This window comes from Onychostoma macrolepis, chromosome 01 (genome assembly GCF_012432095.1).
Source record: "Onychostoma macrolepis isolate SWU-2019 chromosome 01, ASM1243209v1, whole genome shotgun sequence".
Taxonomy (NCBI): domain Eukaryota; kingdom Metazoa; phylum Chordata; class Actinopteri; order Cypriniformes; family Cyprinidae; genus Onychostoma; species Onychostoma macrolepis.
In genome coordinates this window covers 46448696-46467624 of record NC_081155.1, presented here as the reverse complement: position 1 = coordinate 46467624, position 18929 = coordinate 46448696, and the positions used below count along the sequence as shown (strand labels likewise).

The 18929-nt window shown below is 35.0% G+C and overlaps 1 protein-coding gene across 2 annotated transcripts in view; it reads right to left on the bottom strand.

The window, feature by feature from the left end:
* The window catches only part of rasa3 (RAS p21 protein activator 3), a 55243-nt gene that overhangs the window by 29129 nt on the left and 7185 nt on the right, over window positions 1-18929 (bottom strand). For both annotated transcript variants that reach the window (XM_058775199.1, XM_058775209.1), the window contains exons 2-4: window positions 4652-4769; window positions 4293-4396; window positions 3500-3594 (exon numbers count right to left, since the gene is read on the bottom strand). In XM_058775199.1, the coding sequence (XP_058631182.1) occupies window positions 3500-3594; window positions 4293-4396; window positions 4652-4769 (317 nt within the window). The remainder of the gene's footprint in view (window positions 1-3499; window positions 3595-4292; window positions 4397-4651; window positions 4770-18929) is intronic.

The following is an 18929-nucleotide window of genomic DNA, read 5'->3' as shown; positions in this document are numbered from 1 at the left end:
AACTATTTGAAAATCTGAGGGTGCAAAAAAATCGAAATATTGATAAAATCACCTTTAAAGTTGTCCCGATGAAGTTCTTAGCAATGCATATTACTAATCAAAAATGAAGTTTTGATATATTTACGGTAAAAAATTTACAAAATATCTTCATGGAACATGATCTTTACTTAATATCCTAATGATTTTTGACATAAAAGAAAAATCGATAATATTGACCCATACAATGTATTTTTGGTTATTGCTACAAATATAGCTGTGCTGCTTATGACTGCTTTTGTGCTGCAGGGTGTCATACAGTATATGTATATATACACTCTCTCTCTCACACACACACACACACACACACACACATATGCATTAAATTAATAAATAAATATTTTGAAACAAAAAAATAATAATTTAACATCCACATTTAAACTGTTACTATGACATAAAATTATATTTTAGTAACAGCACGCATTTCTTCCTCTGGGAAATGTATTTATTTATTTATTTTTTATTTTTAAATAGTTTTTTGTGTCAATCAACATCAAAATAAAAAATAAAATAATTACATGAGATGAAGCACCTTTCATTAGTAAAAGATTCTATTCACTGGATTATCAAAAATAGACATTAAATCATGATTATTAAATAAATATTTTTTTACAAATACTGAATTTTTTTCTCAAAATGTTAATCTGATTAATTTGATCTTGTTCTTTGTGACACTCAAGATCAAAATAAGAGTAAAATAATTTAATGAGATGAAGCACCTTTCATTTTTTAAGGATTTTATTCACTAAATTATGAAAAATAGAAAGTAATCTTGTTCTTTGTGTCCATCAAGATAAAAATAAAAAGAGAAAATAATGAGATGAAGCATTGGTAAAAGATTCTATTCACTGGATTATCAAAAATAGACATTAAATTAAAACACGATTATTAAATAAATAAATATTTTTTAAAACACTGAATTTTTTTCCATTAAATTTCCAGGTATTTTCATTAAAATATCCAGATGTTACTGTAATCTATAACATTTTAGTGACAGCGCACAGCTCACCTTCTGAGAAATGAAACTTCCCTCAAGTTGAAACATTTCTGCTTTAAGTCTTTTTTAGTTTTGAACGTGTGTTTCAAAATGTTAATCTGATTCATTTGATATGAATCATCTGATGTCCATTGAAATCCAAATTTAAAAAAAAGGAAGTTATCAAATGAGATGAAGCACCTTACATTAGTAAAATATTCTATTCACTGGATTATCAAAAATAGACATTAAAACAAAAATGAATAAATGAATAAATAATATAGATATTTTTTAATTGTTTTAAAATAATTTTTAGATATATATTGTTACTGTGACATAAAATTGTATCAGCTCTTCCCCTGAGCAGTGAAACTTTTCTCGAGTTGAAACAAAGTTTCTCTGTCTGACTTCAGCTGACATCATCGATATGCAAATGAGCCTTGTGAAGAGGATGGGCCGCTCTTCCTCACAAACAGCACAACAATGAGCGCTCTATGGCCAGAGACTCTGGGCTCTTCATTACACACACACATCCATCCTCTCTCAGCTCTGGATGAATGCGTCTGTGTTTCTGAGGATCCGGCGCATACAGCTGTTTCTGCACAGCATCGCAGCGAGACGACGAGACGATGCAGTGAACGTGATATAGTGTGAATGATGTAACTGCTGTGATCCTACAGGAAAGAGTTCTGATCTAAACATACTGCGTCTCTGTCAGTGGTCATGTGACCCTGGAGGATGTGAAGCGGTCAGGAGCTCAAGGTGAAACGGAGTCACTCATGTTTGTGCTCAACACACACAGTGTTTGTTTTGAAATCCACACACACACACACACACACACACACACAGAGAAACACGTGAGTATACTTGATCTATATCTGTCATAAGTCATAAGTAGCACGAATATATTTGTATACATTGTATGGGTAAAAATTATCAATTTTTGTTTTATGCCAAAAATCATTAGGATATTAAGTAAAGATCATGTTCCATGAAGATATTTTGTACATTTCCTACCGTAAATATATCAAAACTTCATGTTTGATTAGTAATATGCATTGCTAAGAACTTCTTTTGAACAACTTTAAAGGAGATTTTCTCAATATTTTGATTTTTTTGCACCCTCAGATTCCAGATTTTCAAATAGTTGTATCTCAGACAAATATTGTCCGATCATAACAAACCATACATCAATGGAAAGATGATTTATTTTCAGCTGTCAGATGATGTATAAATCTAAATTTCCAAAAATTGACCCTTATGACAGGTTTTGTGGTCCAGGGTCACATTTGTATCTCTAATATTTGTTTAGTGGCATCTTTTTAGTGGTACCCCTGATACCAATACTGATGTCTCTATGAAATTAAGCATTGATTATCGCCATTCAACATTACAGTATAAATGAGAGCTACCAATTTTAACATTTGACTTTAAAAATAACAACTTTTAATTGAACTTAAAACAATCTTCACATAAACCCATTATAATAAATGTCATATTTAGCTATCTGTGCCCTTCAGCAAATAGGAAATATACAGAAATTGAATAAAGTTATCAAACACTAAATTCTAAACTAAATATAGATGAATCCTCAAAGCTAAAGCTATCCAAAAGTTATTGATTTCATATTTTTTCTTTTGTTCTTCGATGAACAGACATCACAGCAGCTGGTTATTAGGTTTTTTGGCTGCTATTACTTTAAGAGCTGCCGCTGCTAAACATGACGCTGATCTGACACGCAATCTTTTATATATAATTGCGCTTTAATATGAAATTATATACAGCAGTGGGGTGGCCAACCCTAGCCCCGCCCCTGCGTTAAATATTTTTAGGCGGTGGCTATTTGCACTAAGTGAAAATAGCAGTGTTTTTTTGCGATATGCTATTTACACTAAGTGCAAATAGCTATAGATTCTATTTACACTATGTTAAAATAGCAGGATTTTCTGCTATTTATAGTACTTAATGCAAATAGTGGCAATTATCTGCATCTCAGTATTGTAGTACATTATAAAACAGTATGCAATAATAACGTATTGAGTGTAAATTATAATTTTAATTCAAATTATTAAATGGACGCCACATTTATGGGACAATAAAGCCCTCCCTACACCTACCCTAACCCTACCCCATACTTTATTTTCAACTTTTTGATTATTTCCTTCATTTAAAAAAAAAAAAAAAATGCATTTCCGATGTGATATGAGACTTGAAAAGGGAGGAAAAAAAATTCGGGTCAAAATCACTGCTGTAATCACAAGCGCTAAGGTGCTAATTTTGACTGCACTAATTCTATTCTATCGTTCTTTCTATTCAATTCTATGTGTACTGCGCTAGGCTAACTGAGACTTCTCACAGCACTTGCATATTATTGCTCTTTTGTTGGTTTTGATTGCTTCTATTGTCCTCATTTGTAAGTGGCTTTGGATAAAAGCATCTGCTAAATGACTAAGTGTAAAATGTAAATGTAATTGTATGAACACACACCTGCACCTCTGAGTCTGCACAGACTGGCTGCAGCGGGAACCAGTGGTCTTTACCGTGGTATTTCTGCAGGTCTTCCTTCTTCACAGCCACTTTACCTGCACAAACAACACAGATCACAGATCAGCTCATGATCCTCGACCAACCAGAACACCCTAGAAACCACCTAACAACCACCTAACAACCACCTAGCAACCATATAGCCTCACTCTGGCTCTTCAGTGTCAAACACTCCTCACATTTTCTTAGAAAGTTTCTAGTTAACGTTCAAACACTTTATGTGTCTTTGTTCTACATTCTTTCCAAAACATTCCCTCTCCTCCTGCTTCAACATCTTTGTAACAAATTAAGGCCTGAAGCTGCGTTAATCATAAATGAATCATAATGATCTGGTTGGTCAAGCTGCGTGATTAAATGTAGGAGCTCTACTGTGATTGGACGAAAACAAGGTGTTTAGGTCTGAGCTGTGTTTTCATTGGCTGAATGGAAGTGGATCTGTTCTCAGCATCTTTCTCACACACACACACACACACTTATTTATTTAGCTATCCAAATAAGGAATTTCCCCAGACTTCTATTGTTTTTATATACAGTTAGTTATAAATACTGTAACCTAACCATAATCCAATCACAAACACTAAACTTTATGAACCATATTTTTTATAGTGCTTTTACAAATGAGGATGTCCCCCAAAATACGGTTAGATAGGTACACACACACACACACACACACACACACACATATAACATCCTGTGATGTGATATTAGAACACAGATATGAATGAGAGCCGCTCACCGATGCTGGAGTCCCTCCTGAACACGTCTCTGTCAAAGATGTAGAAGGACAGATGGCGGAAAGTGCGTGGGATTTCACAATAAAAGTCCTCACCGTAGAACGGACTGCAGCGGACAGAGACAGACATATATTGTGGGTATTATTATTCTTAATTAAATGATTTTTCATTGTCAGATTTACGCATTGATGCACAGGCGTTATTTTACACCTCATTAACACCAACACACATCTTCATATGTGTGTGTGTGTGTGTGTGTGTGAGTGTGAGCAAGTGTGTGTGTGTGTGTGTGAGTGTGAGCAAGTGTGTGTGTGTGTGTGTGTGTGAGTGTGAGCAAGTGTGTGTGTGTGTGTGTCCTCACCATAAGGACTTCTCTATGGTTTTGGTTCGGAACACTTCCTCCTGGTCCAGGTTGACTGTGCAGTAACAGTCCCGCATCTTATTCGGACCCGGATACGGAGGGATGTTCTTCGCTTCACCTGCAGAGACATAGACAGTCGTTCAGTCGATTATGAGGCTAATGATTAACGCATTTGCAACTGTAACGAGATACGAGCAGTCGTCAGATCACTGAGACAAACGTTTATTCTGACGGAAAACAAACAATTGCAAAAGGCGGCATATTAACATCCCATCAGTGCTTCTGGAAAATTTGCATGCTTCCAGTGATGCATAAAATATGACCTGGAGATGATGGTTTTATGTGCATAAAATTATGTGATAATTTCCCTTTTATCAAAAAGAAAACCTGGTTACTTTTGTTTGATATAAATGCGAGCACACCAGATAGAGAGATGTTATGTTATTAGTAAAAAGAATACATTGTGTTTGTGCTCTGGGATCAGATGCAGAACAATAGAGCGCAATATTCAGCGCCGCAGCGCAGCACAGGGTGGGTTCAGCGCAAAAATTTGTGTGGGATCTGAAACCCAGTACACATATCAGACATGTGAGCGGAGGAATGCTGTTGGCCTGCACACACACACACACACACACATGCGGCTGCGGCCCTGCAGCAGGAAGAATGCAACACTTTGGGAGGAAGTTGGGTGTGTTGCGGTGTGTGTTTCCACAGAATGAACCAGTGTCCTGTTACACCCTCATCAACCCACTGACACCACTGAAGGTGTCAATCAATCTCAGCATGCGCTCGGAGCTTCCTTCTCCTGTGAAATAGAAGCATTTGTTGCATGCATGCGATGAATTTGCATTTCCTGCATGCATGTGGAATATTGTGATCCTTCTAGGGATGTCACGATTCTCAATAGAATATCGAACTGTTTGGTACAACATCCACGGTTCAATGCGGTTTTTCAGTTTGCGACTAAATAATATCCATGTGTTTTATTTCTCATTTTATTCACGTGCTGAGATGAGGAAACGCCTCCATACTTATGTTTGAAAAACACATGGCGAGCATCTTCCCTTTTAATGACATGCAATGATAAGCCTTTCTAAACCTGTCATCCAACAAAAGAGAACATTATAACTTGTTTTTACTTCACAACATCAGTCGAGTGTTTGAAATAACTTCCTTTTGTGATCTGATGTGGCTTCTTATCACAGAATAAGGCAGAAAATATATTCTATACTGTATGTATACTCTATGTCGATTACAAAAGGCTTACAAATATACTTGGCTTGAAGAACACAGATAAACCATATATTGTCGCAGGCGAGTGTTTATTGTCCTTATATTTTATCATTCAAAATATTTAAAGTTATGTCTTCTTTTTATTCAGTTACAGCGATACCGATGCCTTTGACCATATTATGGATTTCCTGGAACGTCATCGGTTCTATTACTTCTGTGATGCATAAGTGGATTTTCTGCGCGAGGGCGCCCTCTGGCGTCCAGTATGAATGAAACACACATTACATGTGTTTATAGCACTCAATAATGGCCAATCCATCCTATTTTGGGTACAAATCGGAAAAAATAATACCTCTCTCAAAAGAAATGTGAAGCAGACATATAATAATCCACGCTTTTTCCAGTGTACAGAGGTTTAGAGGAGTTTTTTGTTCTTAATTTGTTGCAAAAAAATACTCTGCTGTGCCAAGCTATCAGAACCGAACTGAAAACTGTGGTTAAAAACTGAGGTACGCATTGAACCGTGGACTAACTGTATTGTTGCATCCCTAGATCCTTCATAATGCTGGACTGCGATGAGTCACTAAGCAGATGAGAAGCGCATCTGATGCTGCAGACAGATGCCAGCGAGGTGCTGCTGACGTGGTAAGCCAATCCATGCGTGACATTTCGGATCTAGAAGCATCTCTGTTTCCTGTCCACTCAATCCCAGCGCACATAATCGCACAGATCCTGATTGGATTACAGCTCGCAGGTCACTCTGGAGACCACGGTATTGTGGGATTACTGGAGCTGTGCATGTGTGTGCTCAACCATCACTAGTGCTAGTGCTCACACTGATCAAACCTCAGGGCCTTATGATCTATGGTCTTAAAAATTGAGTTTACAGGATGTCACGGAATTCTGTCAATTTTGAATAAATTGAAAGTAGGGCTGTACACTTAATCAAATATGAATATTAACGCACAAAAAGACTGATATTGAAATATGCATGTTCTGCATGTCTCTGACTGTGTGAGTTGTGCAGTTTAAAAAAGCATTTGTTGAATTTTCATTTGATTACATTTTAAAAGATTTAATTAAATGATGAATCGATTCTTAATTAAATTTTAATAATAATTAGAAATGTTTCAATTTCATTTCAATTCATTCGACTTTTTGATTACTAAAATGTAATTTAATCCAGAAAAATTAAATCTGGGGTGGGACAAAATCCAGAAAAAATGAGGGGGGGGGGGTGAAGAATCCAGAACAAATGGAAATGGGGAAAAGGGGGAATCCAAAAAAATGAAAGGGAAGAGAGAGGGGGGAAACACGAAATCTAGAAAATAAAAGGGGGGGGGGGATCCAGAAAATCAAAGGGATCATGCCACAGAATCCAGAAAAATATAAACAGAGAAAAAAAATCCCAGCAGAAAACTGAAAAAAAAAATAGGAATTCAGAAAAATTTTTTAAAGGATTAATTACGTTTAAAAAACTTACAACTGAATTTGGGGGAAAAAACTAATAAAGAAAACACCCAGAACATGTTATAACCGTAACTTAGCAACACCCTAGCAACCACACAGATTAACCTAGCACCTAGTTTTCATTACGACTGATACACAAACATCATAAACATCGCATTCAAAACACAACTAATCCCCAATGCAACAAGCCATCAGACCACAGGAAAACAGCTAACAGGAAGTGCGGCGCTCCGATCCTGGCATCTGTTTCCTCTCTCGACATAAGGACAAGAGAAAGAGAGAGACAGACAGCGTCTTGAGTGCAAATATCTCTGCATGTGTGTGTGATATTATTGTCTGTGACGCACCACTGATGCTGCTGGGATGTTCCGACCTGCAGTGATGAAATAGATGTGTTGAGCAATTAAGGCCCTATTAAATCAGTTTTATTTTTTTCCAAATTCAGTTTTTTTCCATCTTAATTTTTCTGGACTCCTTTTTAATGGTTCAATTGAATTTTATTAATCAAAAAGCATGTCTTACCAATTAAAATCATTAAACTTACATAATTTCAAATCATTTTATTAAAAGTTTAACAAAAATTACATGTTTAGGGCCCTATTTTATTTTTTCTCACCATCTGTTTTATTGTTACCAAATTCTGTTATGGCATGTCTAATTATTTAAATGCATAAAAACAACTTATTTTATTCAAATTTATTCTTACAATAGTCTTATAAATTGTTTTTATTTTCCTCAGAAATTCTATTGTGTCTTTAAATTTTACTGGGTATCAAATGAAGACATAAGACAATTTCATTTATTTATCTTTTAATTATTGAAAATTATACAAACTTTATTTTTTTGGCAAACATTAAAATTAAAACATGGAAGAAATGTATGATTATTCATTAAAAAATAAAGTTTTAATAATTGTATTATTAGTAGTATTAGTAGTAGTAGTATCTACATTCGAACAATAGTAATGTATTCCTGGCTCAATGTCTTCAAATTAAAATTTTGACCTTTATTTTGACGGGTTGCCGGAAATTCCTTTACATTTCTGTGTGTATATGATATGATGCTATTTTTACTCAAATGAAACGGTAAAATGCTCATGAAGTGACATGAAGATGTTGTACATGTATTTATGTCTTCATTTAGAGAGACGACACGCTGAAATCACCGCGAGTATCACACGCTTCAGTATGTGTGTAGTAAACGAAACCGCGTGTCTGCGCCATTCATTCACACAGAAACGCAGAACATACAGGATTCATATTTAAATAGTATTTTTGCGGCTTAATATTTACAGATACTAGTCCATATCGCGATTTGATTTAAGTGTAATGACCACCTACTTTTGATTAACTCATTCAAAATTTGACAAATTCCATGACATTCCGCATTATACAATAATTTAAGTTTTTATGACTGTATTCCGCGATTCTGTCTGCGTTTTCCGCATCACGGAAATCATAGGGCCCTAGGCAATTTAATAGTTCTTACATGCCAACAAACACAGGACATTTTGAGAACAAAACATGAGCATTAGTTAGGAAACACAGTCTTCATCAGCAGTGCACTGAATATGAACAAAGTAAATAGTACAGTCAACAATCTCAATTACAACTCATTTGCATAGAGTTGGTCCCTATGAAACACGTTCAATTTTTTCCCAAATTCCTTATTTTTTCCTAAATTCCCTCTTTTCAGTTTTAATTTTTCAGAATGTTGAATATTTTCCTGTTTGATTTTTTTCTGGATTTTTTCTGTTTACATTTTTCTGGATTCTGTTGTATTCTGTTTTTCTGGATTCCTGTATTTTTAAAAATGTTATTGTTTGTTTTGTCTGTTCACATTTTTCTGGATTCTCTTTTGTTCTTGTAATTTTTCTGGATTAAAACTTTACCCGTTTGAAGTTTATTTATTTTTTATTTTTTTCTTATATTTCTGGATTTATTTATTTATTTTTTAATTGATTTGGTTTGTTTGTACTTTTCTAGATTCTCTTTTTGTTTAAAAATGTTCTGGTCCACTTTTTTTTGTTGAAATTTAATTACTTCAAAAGTATGTCTAATCATTTGAAAGCATGAAACTTGTACAATTTAACAACAGTTGAAAAAGTGATGTTGACTTAACTTAAAAAAATTGAGGAAACTCGTTGCCTTAAAATTATTGATTTTATGAACTTGACAATTCACTTAACTTATTTTTATTATTATTATTTACTTAATAATTTTAAGGCAACGGGTTTCCACAATTTTTTTTAAGTTAAGTCAACTTACCACAAAAACTGGGCTCGAGGAGCTTTTCCCACCAGATATCTCTCACACTGCGGAGGCGTAAACATGAAACATCTGTAAACACAATCGCTCTGACGCGTGTGTGGGAACGCATGCTTGATGCCATTGCGACAGACTTGCTGCAGGAACTGCTTCCTGTTTTGGGGCTCGGCAGACAGTGTAAATGAGTGTGAAATTGAATGTGTTTCAGAGAGACCAAAATATCCTGCTGTAGTGCGTCATCACATGGATGACTCTGTCTACATCTGCGGCCCTTAGGACAGAGAAATCACATGAGATCTCAGAAACGTCTCAAGTGATTCTCCTAGACAGAGATGAGATCAAAAAGGAAGACAAGAAGACCCCAGTAATATCACATGTGTCTCAAACTGTGCTCAAAATGAACTCACTCCACTGACTCTATAGACTCAATGACTCATTTGTGTTCATCATGATCTTCTGGTCACTATGGGATTTTTCCACCTGTTTTAATGTGACTCAGTAAACATGTTTCATACAGATAAACACGTCAATCATGTGGTTATTTGAATGAATGAATCTGTCTTCACAGACATGCAAACAAACACATAAAAATGGAATTTAAAGGATGTCATGGAATTCTGCAAATTTTGGATGAATAAATCAAAAGTAGGGCTGTACACTTAATCAAATGTGAATATTAAAGCACAAAAAGACTCATATTGAAATTTGCATGTTCCGCATGTCATGAGCGAGTTGTGCAGTTTAAAAAAGCAGTTGTTGAATTTTCAATTGGTTACATTTTGAAAGATTAAATTGTTAATATTTTGTCTTCATTTTACCACCGTTTTTGATAATAAATTTTTATTAAATCAAGAATCCATCATCTTAATTTACATAATCAATTATCATAAACTGTAACGAATTGTTGCTAAATTGTACGTTTCAATTAATTAAACATGTGCTTCCGCTCCATTTCAATTAATTACACATGCACAACGTAATTTTAGTAGTTCCGAAAAATGAAAACGGGGAAAACGTAATCCAGAAAAATGAAAGCAGAAAAAAATAAATCCAGAAAATTGAAAATGAAAACAAAAACAGAATCCAGCAAGATGCAAAAAAAAACACGAACCCAGAAAAATTAAACAGGCAACACACACAAACAAACACATTCCTGACATGCATAAAGAAGCTCATGAACCTTCACACAGCTACATACACACGTAGACCTCACAAACACAAGCACACTGAGTTGATGGTGAAGAATAAATCACAGACACAGGAAACGAGGTCAAGACACCCGAGAGATGAAGGAATAAACAGAGAGAGAAAGTGAGATGATGATACTGACAGAGGAAGAAAAACAGCTAAACGGGTAAAAATGAATCACGCAGGAATCCTGTCGAGAGAATCTCGTGATGAGTAGCTGTGCTAGGAAACTAATACAGTTACAGAAAATAAAAACAGGTAGGATGGTCAACTAGTCAACCAATCGATTAGTCAGACTGACAATGGTTTTGTTTTTTTTGGCAATGGTGGTGATTTGAAGATGAAATAAGACAGCATTTCCCAAACTGGGGTTCATAAGTTGATTACATTTTTTATTTTAATTAATTTAAATGAAATTGAAATGCATTTTAATTATATAATGAAATAATAAAAATTTAAAAATAACATAATTTAGAAATAAAAAACATCAAAATAAAACACTTGCAAAAAATGTAAACATTTTATCTGTGTAGTAACATGAAGATTAACCGACATCAGAGAATCGTTAACCAGGGTTTTTATAGTTAACCAAAACTAAAAAAACTAACTTTTTAATTTTTTTACTTAAAATAAATGTTAACTGAAATAAAATAAAATATTTAAAAATATATTTTATTTCAGCTAGTTGTCAAGGCAACATTTCTCATTCTCGTTTATTTTAACTTGATGTACTAAAATAACTAAAACTAAATAAACTAAAATTTATAATAACTCTAGACGTATTTAAAAAACAAAAAGTAATAAAAATGACAAAAAACACTCATCAAAATGACTAAATCTTTAACTAAAATGTTAAAAAAGAAAATATACATTTCAAAATACTAACAAAAAAAATATAATAGTATATTAATGATACTAAAACCTGCTGTGAACATGTGAATGTGCTGATAAATTATTGAAATATCAACTTAAAATGTCAGAGGGACTTGAACTGAATCCCTCAACTAGTAGATTTGAGGTGTTATTTATACAGGTTAATAGTTTGTACAGTATCTGTGGCTGCTGTGACACACACACACACACACACACACACACAGATCATGTGCTTCACTTTCATCATTTACAGTTACTGGACAAACGGCTCCAATAACAGACACAAACACTCAAACACAGACACACAGATAAACATAGACAGAGATAAAGACACAACAGAGCTGCTGTGATCGGCGTGTTAGAGAACGACCTGCACTACAGAGAGAGAGAGAGAGCTACGACAGGAAATGAGATCGCAGGAAAGGAATTCCCGACTGCATCCAAGATGTAGTTTAACATCTCTAAACATGAGGACCTACAACACAACGGCCACATGTTCCACAGACTCAACCAGCTCTGATCCATTTAATAGAGTCACATAAACAGCAAACGGATGCCGTTACAAAACACAGAGTTCAGCCAAAAATTTAAATGTGTTCTCCCTCAGGCCATGCAAGATTAGGATGAGTTTGTTTCTTCATCAAATTTGGAGAAATGTAGCATTCCATCAAGTGCCTCAGCAATGGATGCTCTGCAGTGAATGGGTGCCGTCAGAATGAGAGTCCACAAGTAATCCAGCAACTAATCCACACCATTCCAGTCCATCAGTCAACATCTTGAGAAGATAAAAGCTCAAACAAATCCAGCATTAAGATGATTTTAACTAAAACATGAGTCCGTAATCCATAATAACGCTTCCTTCAGTGAAAAAGTGCATCTCCTGTCGTCTCTCACATCACAATCCAGCCACATATTTGTTTAGAGCTGTTTTGGCATCTGTGCAGATTTCTCTCCTGATTCATTTACATTTAGTCATTTAGCAGATGCTTTTATCCAAAGTGACTTATAAATGAGGACAATGGAAGAACAGACCAGACCAGAATTCAGACCAGAACACTTTTTCACTGGAGGAAGCGTTATTATGGATTATGGACTCTATGGTATTTTAGTTAAAAATGTCTTAATGCTGGATTTGTTTCAGCTTTTGTCTTCTCCAGATGTTAACTGATGGACTGGAGTGCTGTGGATTATTGTGATGTTTTTATCAGCTGTTTAGACTCTCATTCTGATGGCACCCATTCACTGCAGAGCATCCATTGCTGAGACACTGATGCAGAGACACATTTCTACAAATCTGATGAAGAAACAAACTCATCCTGATCTCGGATGGCCTGAGGCTGATTGACTTTCTTTCTTCTGTGGAGCACAAAAGTAGATATTTATCACAATTTTCACGCTGCTCTTTATCATACAGTGACTGCAGACAGTAAACAAATGCTGTCAAGCTACAAAAAGCATCACAAAATAATCAAAACCGTAGTCCATATGATCCGTGGTCTATTCCGCTCCACTATATTTCAACTCGTATTTGCATTTCCACATATTCAAATTTTACGCAACATGTTCAGTTACAAGAACCAATGTTCGTTCAGTTTGAGGAAACAATGACAGAATTTGAATAATTCCTTTAATGTAAAACAGATCAATACATCCACACCTGTCATTTTAAACGCTTTAAACATTATAATATTGTTTGGATGTTTAATCATTTTTAAAGGGGCAGTGTGTTATTTCTGTTCCACAAGCGTCATCAAACAGAAATGACTGTGTTCAAACAGGTTTCACAAACACTGTGAAAGTCTGAGAGCCACAGGAGTGAGATCACCTGCTACACCCGATTACTGTCAACAAGCCATGCATCAAAACAGGAAGTGGGTGTAGAGTTTAAATGGCATTTCCTTCACAAGCTTGAAAGTGAGACCAAAACACCCTGATGATGATGGTGATCTTCACTGGACTGATTTACACGCTTTCAGTAAGTTTGTGTTCTGAGGATCAAACCATTAGAGTCATTCTGTAAATGAAAAATATACAAACGATTCTCAAGTGACTACACTGAAAAAAATTATTACCGTACTGACCCGAATATAAGACGACCCCCCCTTTTCCCTTTTCATGTACCTTTGGGAAAAAGGCTTTTTGAAAACCAAATCGTGTTTTTTTTGTTTGTTTGTTTTTTCTGTAAATTATTTTCATATTGCATATTTTTCCTATTTTAATTTTTGTTTTGAAGGTATGGTAAATACTGGTAAAATGTACCAACAATGACATTGAAAAATATACACTGTTTGATATACCATAAAAATAACAGGAAGCCCATCTGAATTATATAACATTTAGGCTATCCATCTCATAGTAGCCTACCAACATTTTAATAACAGTAGAAGTGAAATATTATTGTAGTCTTCAAATCTGGGTACCGTCTTGTGTTTTAAAATCACTTACAGAGGAAGTTTGGTCCCATCAGGATAACATGCTGCTGTAAGCTTTTTTTTTTCTTTTGTTTTCACTCGCGATCTTTACAACACACATTTCATGGCACACTCGTTTTATGCATTTTTGTCGCCACCTATTGTTGTGGGTTTATTACTGACAAGTCTAGACCCTGAATATAAGACGACCGCGTTTTTTCAGATGTATTTCCAAGAAAAAAAACATCGTCTTATATTCGGGTCAATACGGTAATTGAATTTACTCAATTTTTTAAAGGTAAGTGGTTAAAATCAATTTATTTTAGCTACATTTAAATAAACAAATTTAGTTGACTAACTTTCAAAAAAAATCTTTAAATGTAGCTAAAATAAATTGTTTGCAACCACTTACCTTAAAAAAATTTAGTATCACTTTTTTCAATATATCCTGATCTGTGACGTCACAGACAGCAAAGAGAAGAACGGTGTAGCTACTAGGGCTGTCAAAAAAAAAATTGAATTTCGAATATTCGTCGAATTTAAAATAAAAATCCACATTCGAATTTCATTGCATTCGAATTTTAGGTGTGCGTCAGGAAGCCTTATCAGTGGCACACTAGATGAGGCGCTGCTGCGTTGTTCATTCAAAATATTGCGGAAAAAGAGAACATCAATGTGGAGAAGATGCTGTTTACGTCAAAACTGAAACCAAGCCGTTCACACAGAATGCATATTTATCACATTTTCAATAGGGACATCTATCAACGTTGCCATGCCATGTTTAGGAAGCCATGTAAAATTAATGTACGTTCAATTTTTAAAAAACATGTTTCAAGACTTTATGGCGTTTTTTTCCCCATCCCACTGCATCCCATGTTTTTAAATAGAAAAAGTACTCTCTGTGATTGGTTTTCGGTCTTTTGATGCTGTTTTGTTTCTAATTGTTTAAGCAACTTAATTAATTATATATGGTTTAGAAACATTATTTTAAACATTATGCACTTTTTTCAAAGATAGTCGTGTTATTTTATAGCTTTGAAGAAATGTGAATTAGTAATATTTTGCTCGATGCGCCCTCTTGTGGCCTCAGGAGAGAAACCAAAAGTTTTTTTTCCCCCTAACTGCAATTATGCCTTTTAAATTCGAATATTGATTATATTTAACCCTCTAAGCGCCAAAGTCGCAAAATTGCGACAAGACGTCATACTTCATGAAATAGACTGTAGTTCCTAATATGGTGTAATATCTCATTTGTATTCCCTACCACTAGATGGCAGACATGTAGTACTTCAATTCTAGACTAAAAGTGTTCGAGGAGATAGCAGAGCAAGTGAGCTCATTGATGCGGAAGCAGTTCAGTTCATAGCGTCTGAGTAAATTGTGAGATTTGTGAGAGAAAATCGCCAAATGGCTTATAAAAAGTTGTACCGGGAGGATGTGTTGCAAATGTTATTCGCCGATTCTGACTCTGAAGAGGAATATTTGCCTTTTGGAAATGACGATCGGTCGTCTAATGATCGCGCTTCTCCCGGTACATCTTTGCAGCGCAACGGTGCCGCCGTGCAAAGCGAGAGTGTTCACGAAGCACAAACAAATGATCATTTGGACCCTTTGCCCAACGGGGGGTGGGGGTGGCAGGGGTGGACGTGGTCGTAGTGTCCATAGGAGAGCTGTTGCTCTCTGATGATCGGCCAGATTGCGTCGTTGGTTCTGATCGCGCGCTCAAAGGGCCGCCGGCAGACAGTACAGGTGCAGTCAGTGAGGAGCAGGTCTGAGCGCTGTGCCATGCAATGAGAGGTACATACTCTCAAGAACTATAAACTGTGTCACCTAGATACCTGATTGGGCAGATAGCTGGTCAACTGATCAAAAAATAGGCACATGTATTTTACTACGGTACAGTAATATAGTAATAATTTACTACTTTCTCCTGATTTACTGTTGATTTCCTCTTTTCCTGATCATTTGGAATGAGGATAAAAAGACAAAAAAAAAAAAACATGCAAATAAGTTCAAACATCCATTCAATATCTATTATTTCCTGAATATTACTGATGAACTGATCAAAAAGTAGGCTACTGTTCACATGCGTTTTACTACTATATAGTATAGTAATATAGTAATAATTTAGTACTTTCTCCTGTTTTATCGTTGGTTTCCTCTTTTCTGATCATTTGGAATGAGGATAAAAAAAAAAAAAGTAAAAGAAAAGCAAATAAGTTCAAACATCAATTCAATATCTACTATTTCCAGAATATTATGAAATTCAAGAGGGCCGCCCCCTGATGACTTCATAATATGCCAATTAGATGAGTATATTTACACCCCACATAAACTTTCGGTCATGCCCAACATTTTTCTAATTTACAGTAGATCTCCATCTTTAAGCCCTTTCAAGCCACAAGCTTTTGAAATCTTGATGTCGAAATCCAGCAATTTTTCCAAAAATCCCTGGCGCCTAAAGGGTGCAAAATTCAAATTTAGTTTTTCAGCCATATTGACAGCCCTAGTAGTTACAGCACTAACTAGCAGGGGTTAACAGGTTAACCGTGATCAGGTGACCGTGGGTGTAATGGTGCTCCCCCCCCCCATAGGTCAACTTTACCAAATGACTGAGCAGGATAGAGACAGACAGTCATTACACACGCTTACAATCATTCTGCAACAAACTAAATGAGAAAGTGCAGTTCCAGTGGTGAGACAGCACCAAATTATACAGTGAAGATGATAGCGCTGAAGTTAGAGGACTAACTACCGGTTAAACACAGATTTAACCTCCAGCATCCCAGCATGGCAGAAATAGAAACCAGCTGACGTGAAATGTTTCCTAAAAATTGTTACACATTTGATCAATGTGTAAATATGAATAATATAATATAATATATATTTTTTATTATATTAAAAAATATATATATTTAAAAAAATTATAACTAATATAATTTACTTCGCTAGTAAATTTCATAAATGTTACAAACAACAATTAACACACTGAATTAAACATGAATTTTTGCAGTAGAAAGACTGAAATAGTATTTTAAATTTGATAATATTTTAAAATATTTAATATTAGAATATTTTTATAATATGAAAATGTACTCCAATAATATTTTATTTATTTCCTAGAATGGCAGAAATAAAAGCCAGCTGAAATGTTTCCTAAAAATAGTTACACATTTGATCAATGCGTAAATATGAATGATATATGATATAATGTAATATAATATAATATCATACAGATTCTAAAAATAAGAATAATACACTAAACAAATTATTGTATTTACTTTAATTTTCACTCAGAAATTGCTAGTAATATTTACAAATAATTACAAAGAAACAAACTGAATTAAATGTGAAATTTTGTAAAACGTCATCCAATAATCTTTACTTTAATTAACTTGGAAAACAAATTTTTACAGTGTATTAAAGATCAATTCTTTTTATCACAATTATTAAAGTATAATATTAATATAATACATGTGCAATGCAACAACAAAAATTCAATTCTCTTCAATTGGATTTGTTACAAAAACACTTTGAAAGGAATTCATAATATTGTCTTGGTACATTACGTCAATAATATTTGTGACAAAAATAATGAACACCTTAATCTCAGCATTACTTTTTTATATTATATATTGTTTAAAAAATGTGTTATTATTCAACTAATTGTTCAGACAACTTGTTTTGCACATCCTAGTAGCCTAGTCTTGCCATTATATATATATATACTACCAGTTTTGCTGGTCCATAAAGCATGCAGTAACAGATTTATATTGGATGTGCTCTGTTAATTTCTGAAGGACGTTCGTCTGTTTTCCCTCATGTGCACCGCTCCAGCGAGAGCCATGAATGAGTGCAGGTGGAAACATGCAGAAATCCACCTTCAACACACACACATATGTGACCCTGGAGCACAAAAGCAGTCATAAGCAGCACAGGTATATTTGTAGCAATAGCCAACAATACATTGTATGGGTCAAAATTATCCATGTTTCTTTTATGCCAAAAATCATTAGGATATTAAGTAAAGATCATGTTCCATGAAGATATTTTGTACATTTCCTACCGTAAATATATCAAAACTTCATTTTTGATTAGTAATATGCATTGCTAAGAACTTCATTTGAACAACTTTGAAGGTGATTTTCTCAATATTTTGATTTCTTCAGCTTTCAGATGATGTATAAATCTCAAATTTCCAAAAATTGACCTGTATGACTGGTTTTGTGCTCCCACATATTCCAAAGAGACTTGAGAACACCTGATCATGTCAACAGGAAGCGTGTGCTGAGGTTTACATAAAAACACTGTGAATTCGAGCGAAGCACAAAGACAGGAAACCGCCTCGTTCATTACACTCATTACGCTTTGATGGTTTTCCCAAAATACTCCAAAACCACTACATTTCTCAGCAGTATTCCTGGAAGATAAGTCCAATCCGTGCGCCTGAGTCATCAGCGGTCCTCAGGAGGATAAACAGCCTGTGACGTCACATCCCCAGTGAGCCGAGCTAAACATTACTGAAGAGGAAGAGTGGCATGTCATCAGACACTGGCTCATACTCCTCATAAACGCAGCCCTGACCTCCGTCAGCCGCAGCGCTGGGACCGTTTCTTTATCCGAAGGCGGCGCTAACCTCCTCAACAGCACAAACCACACGCTTCAAACTCCATCTGTCCTGGTGCACTACAGGCTTTATTACATAATTAAACGACTCCTGGCAGGAGTTTGGAAAATTTCGTCAGCATAAAAAACAACTGAACAGACCATTGACTACTAATTAACATTAACTAATAGCACGCATGGACTAGAGATGATGCCAGCTGAAGAGAAAAG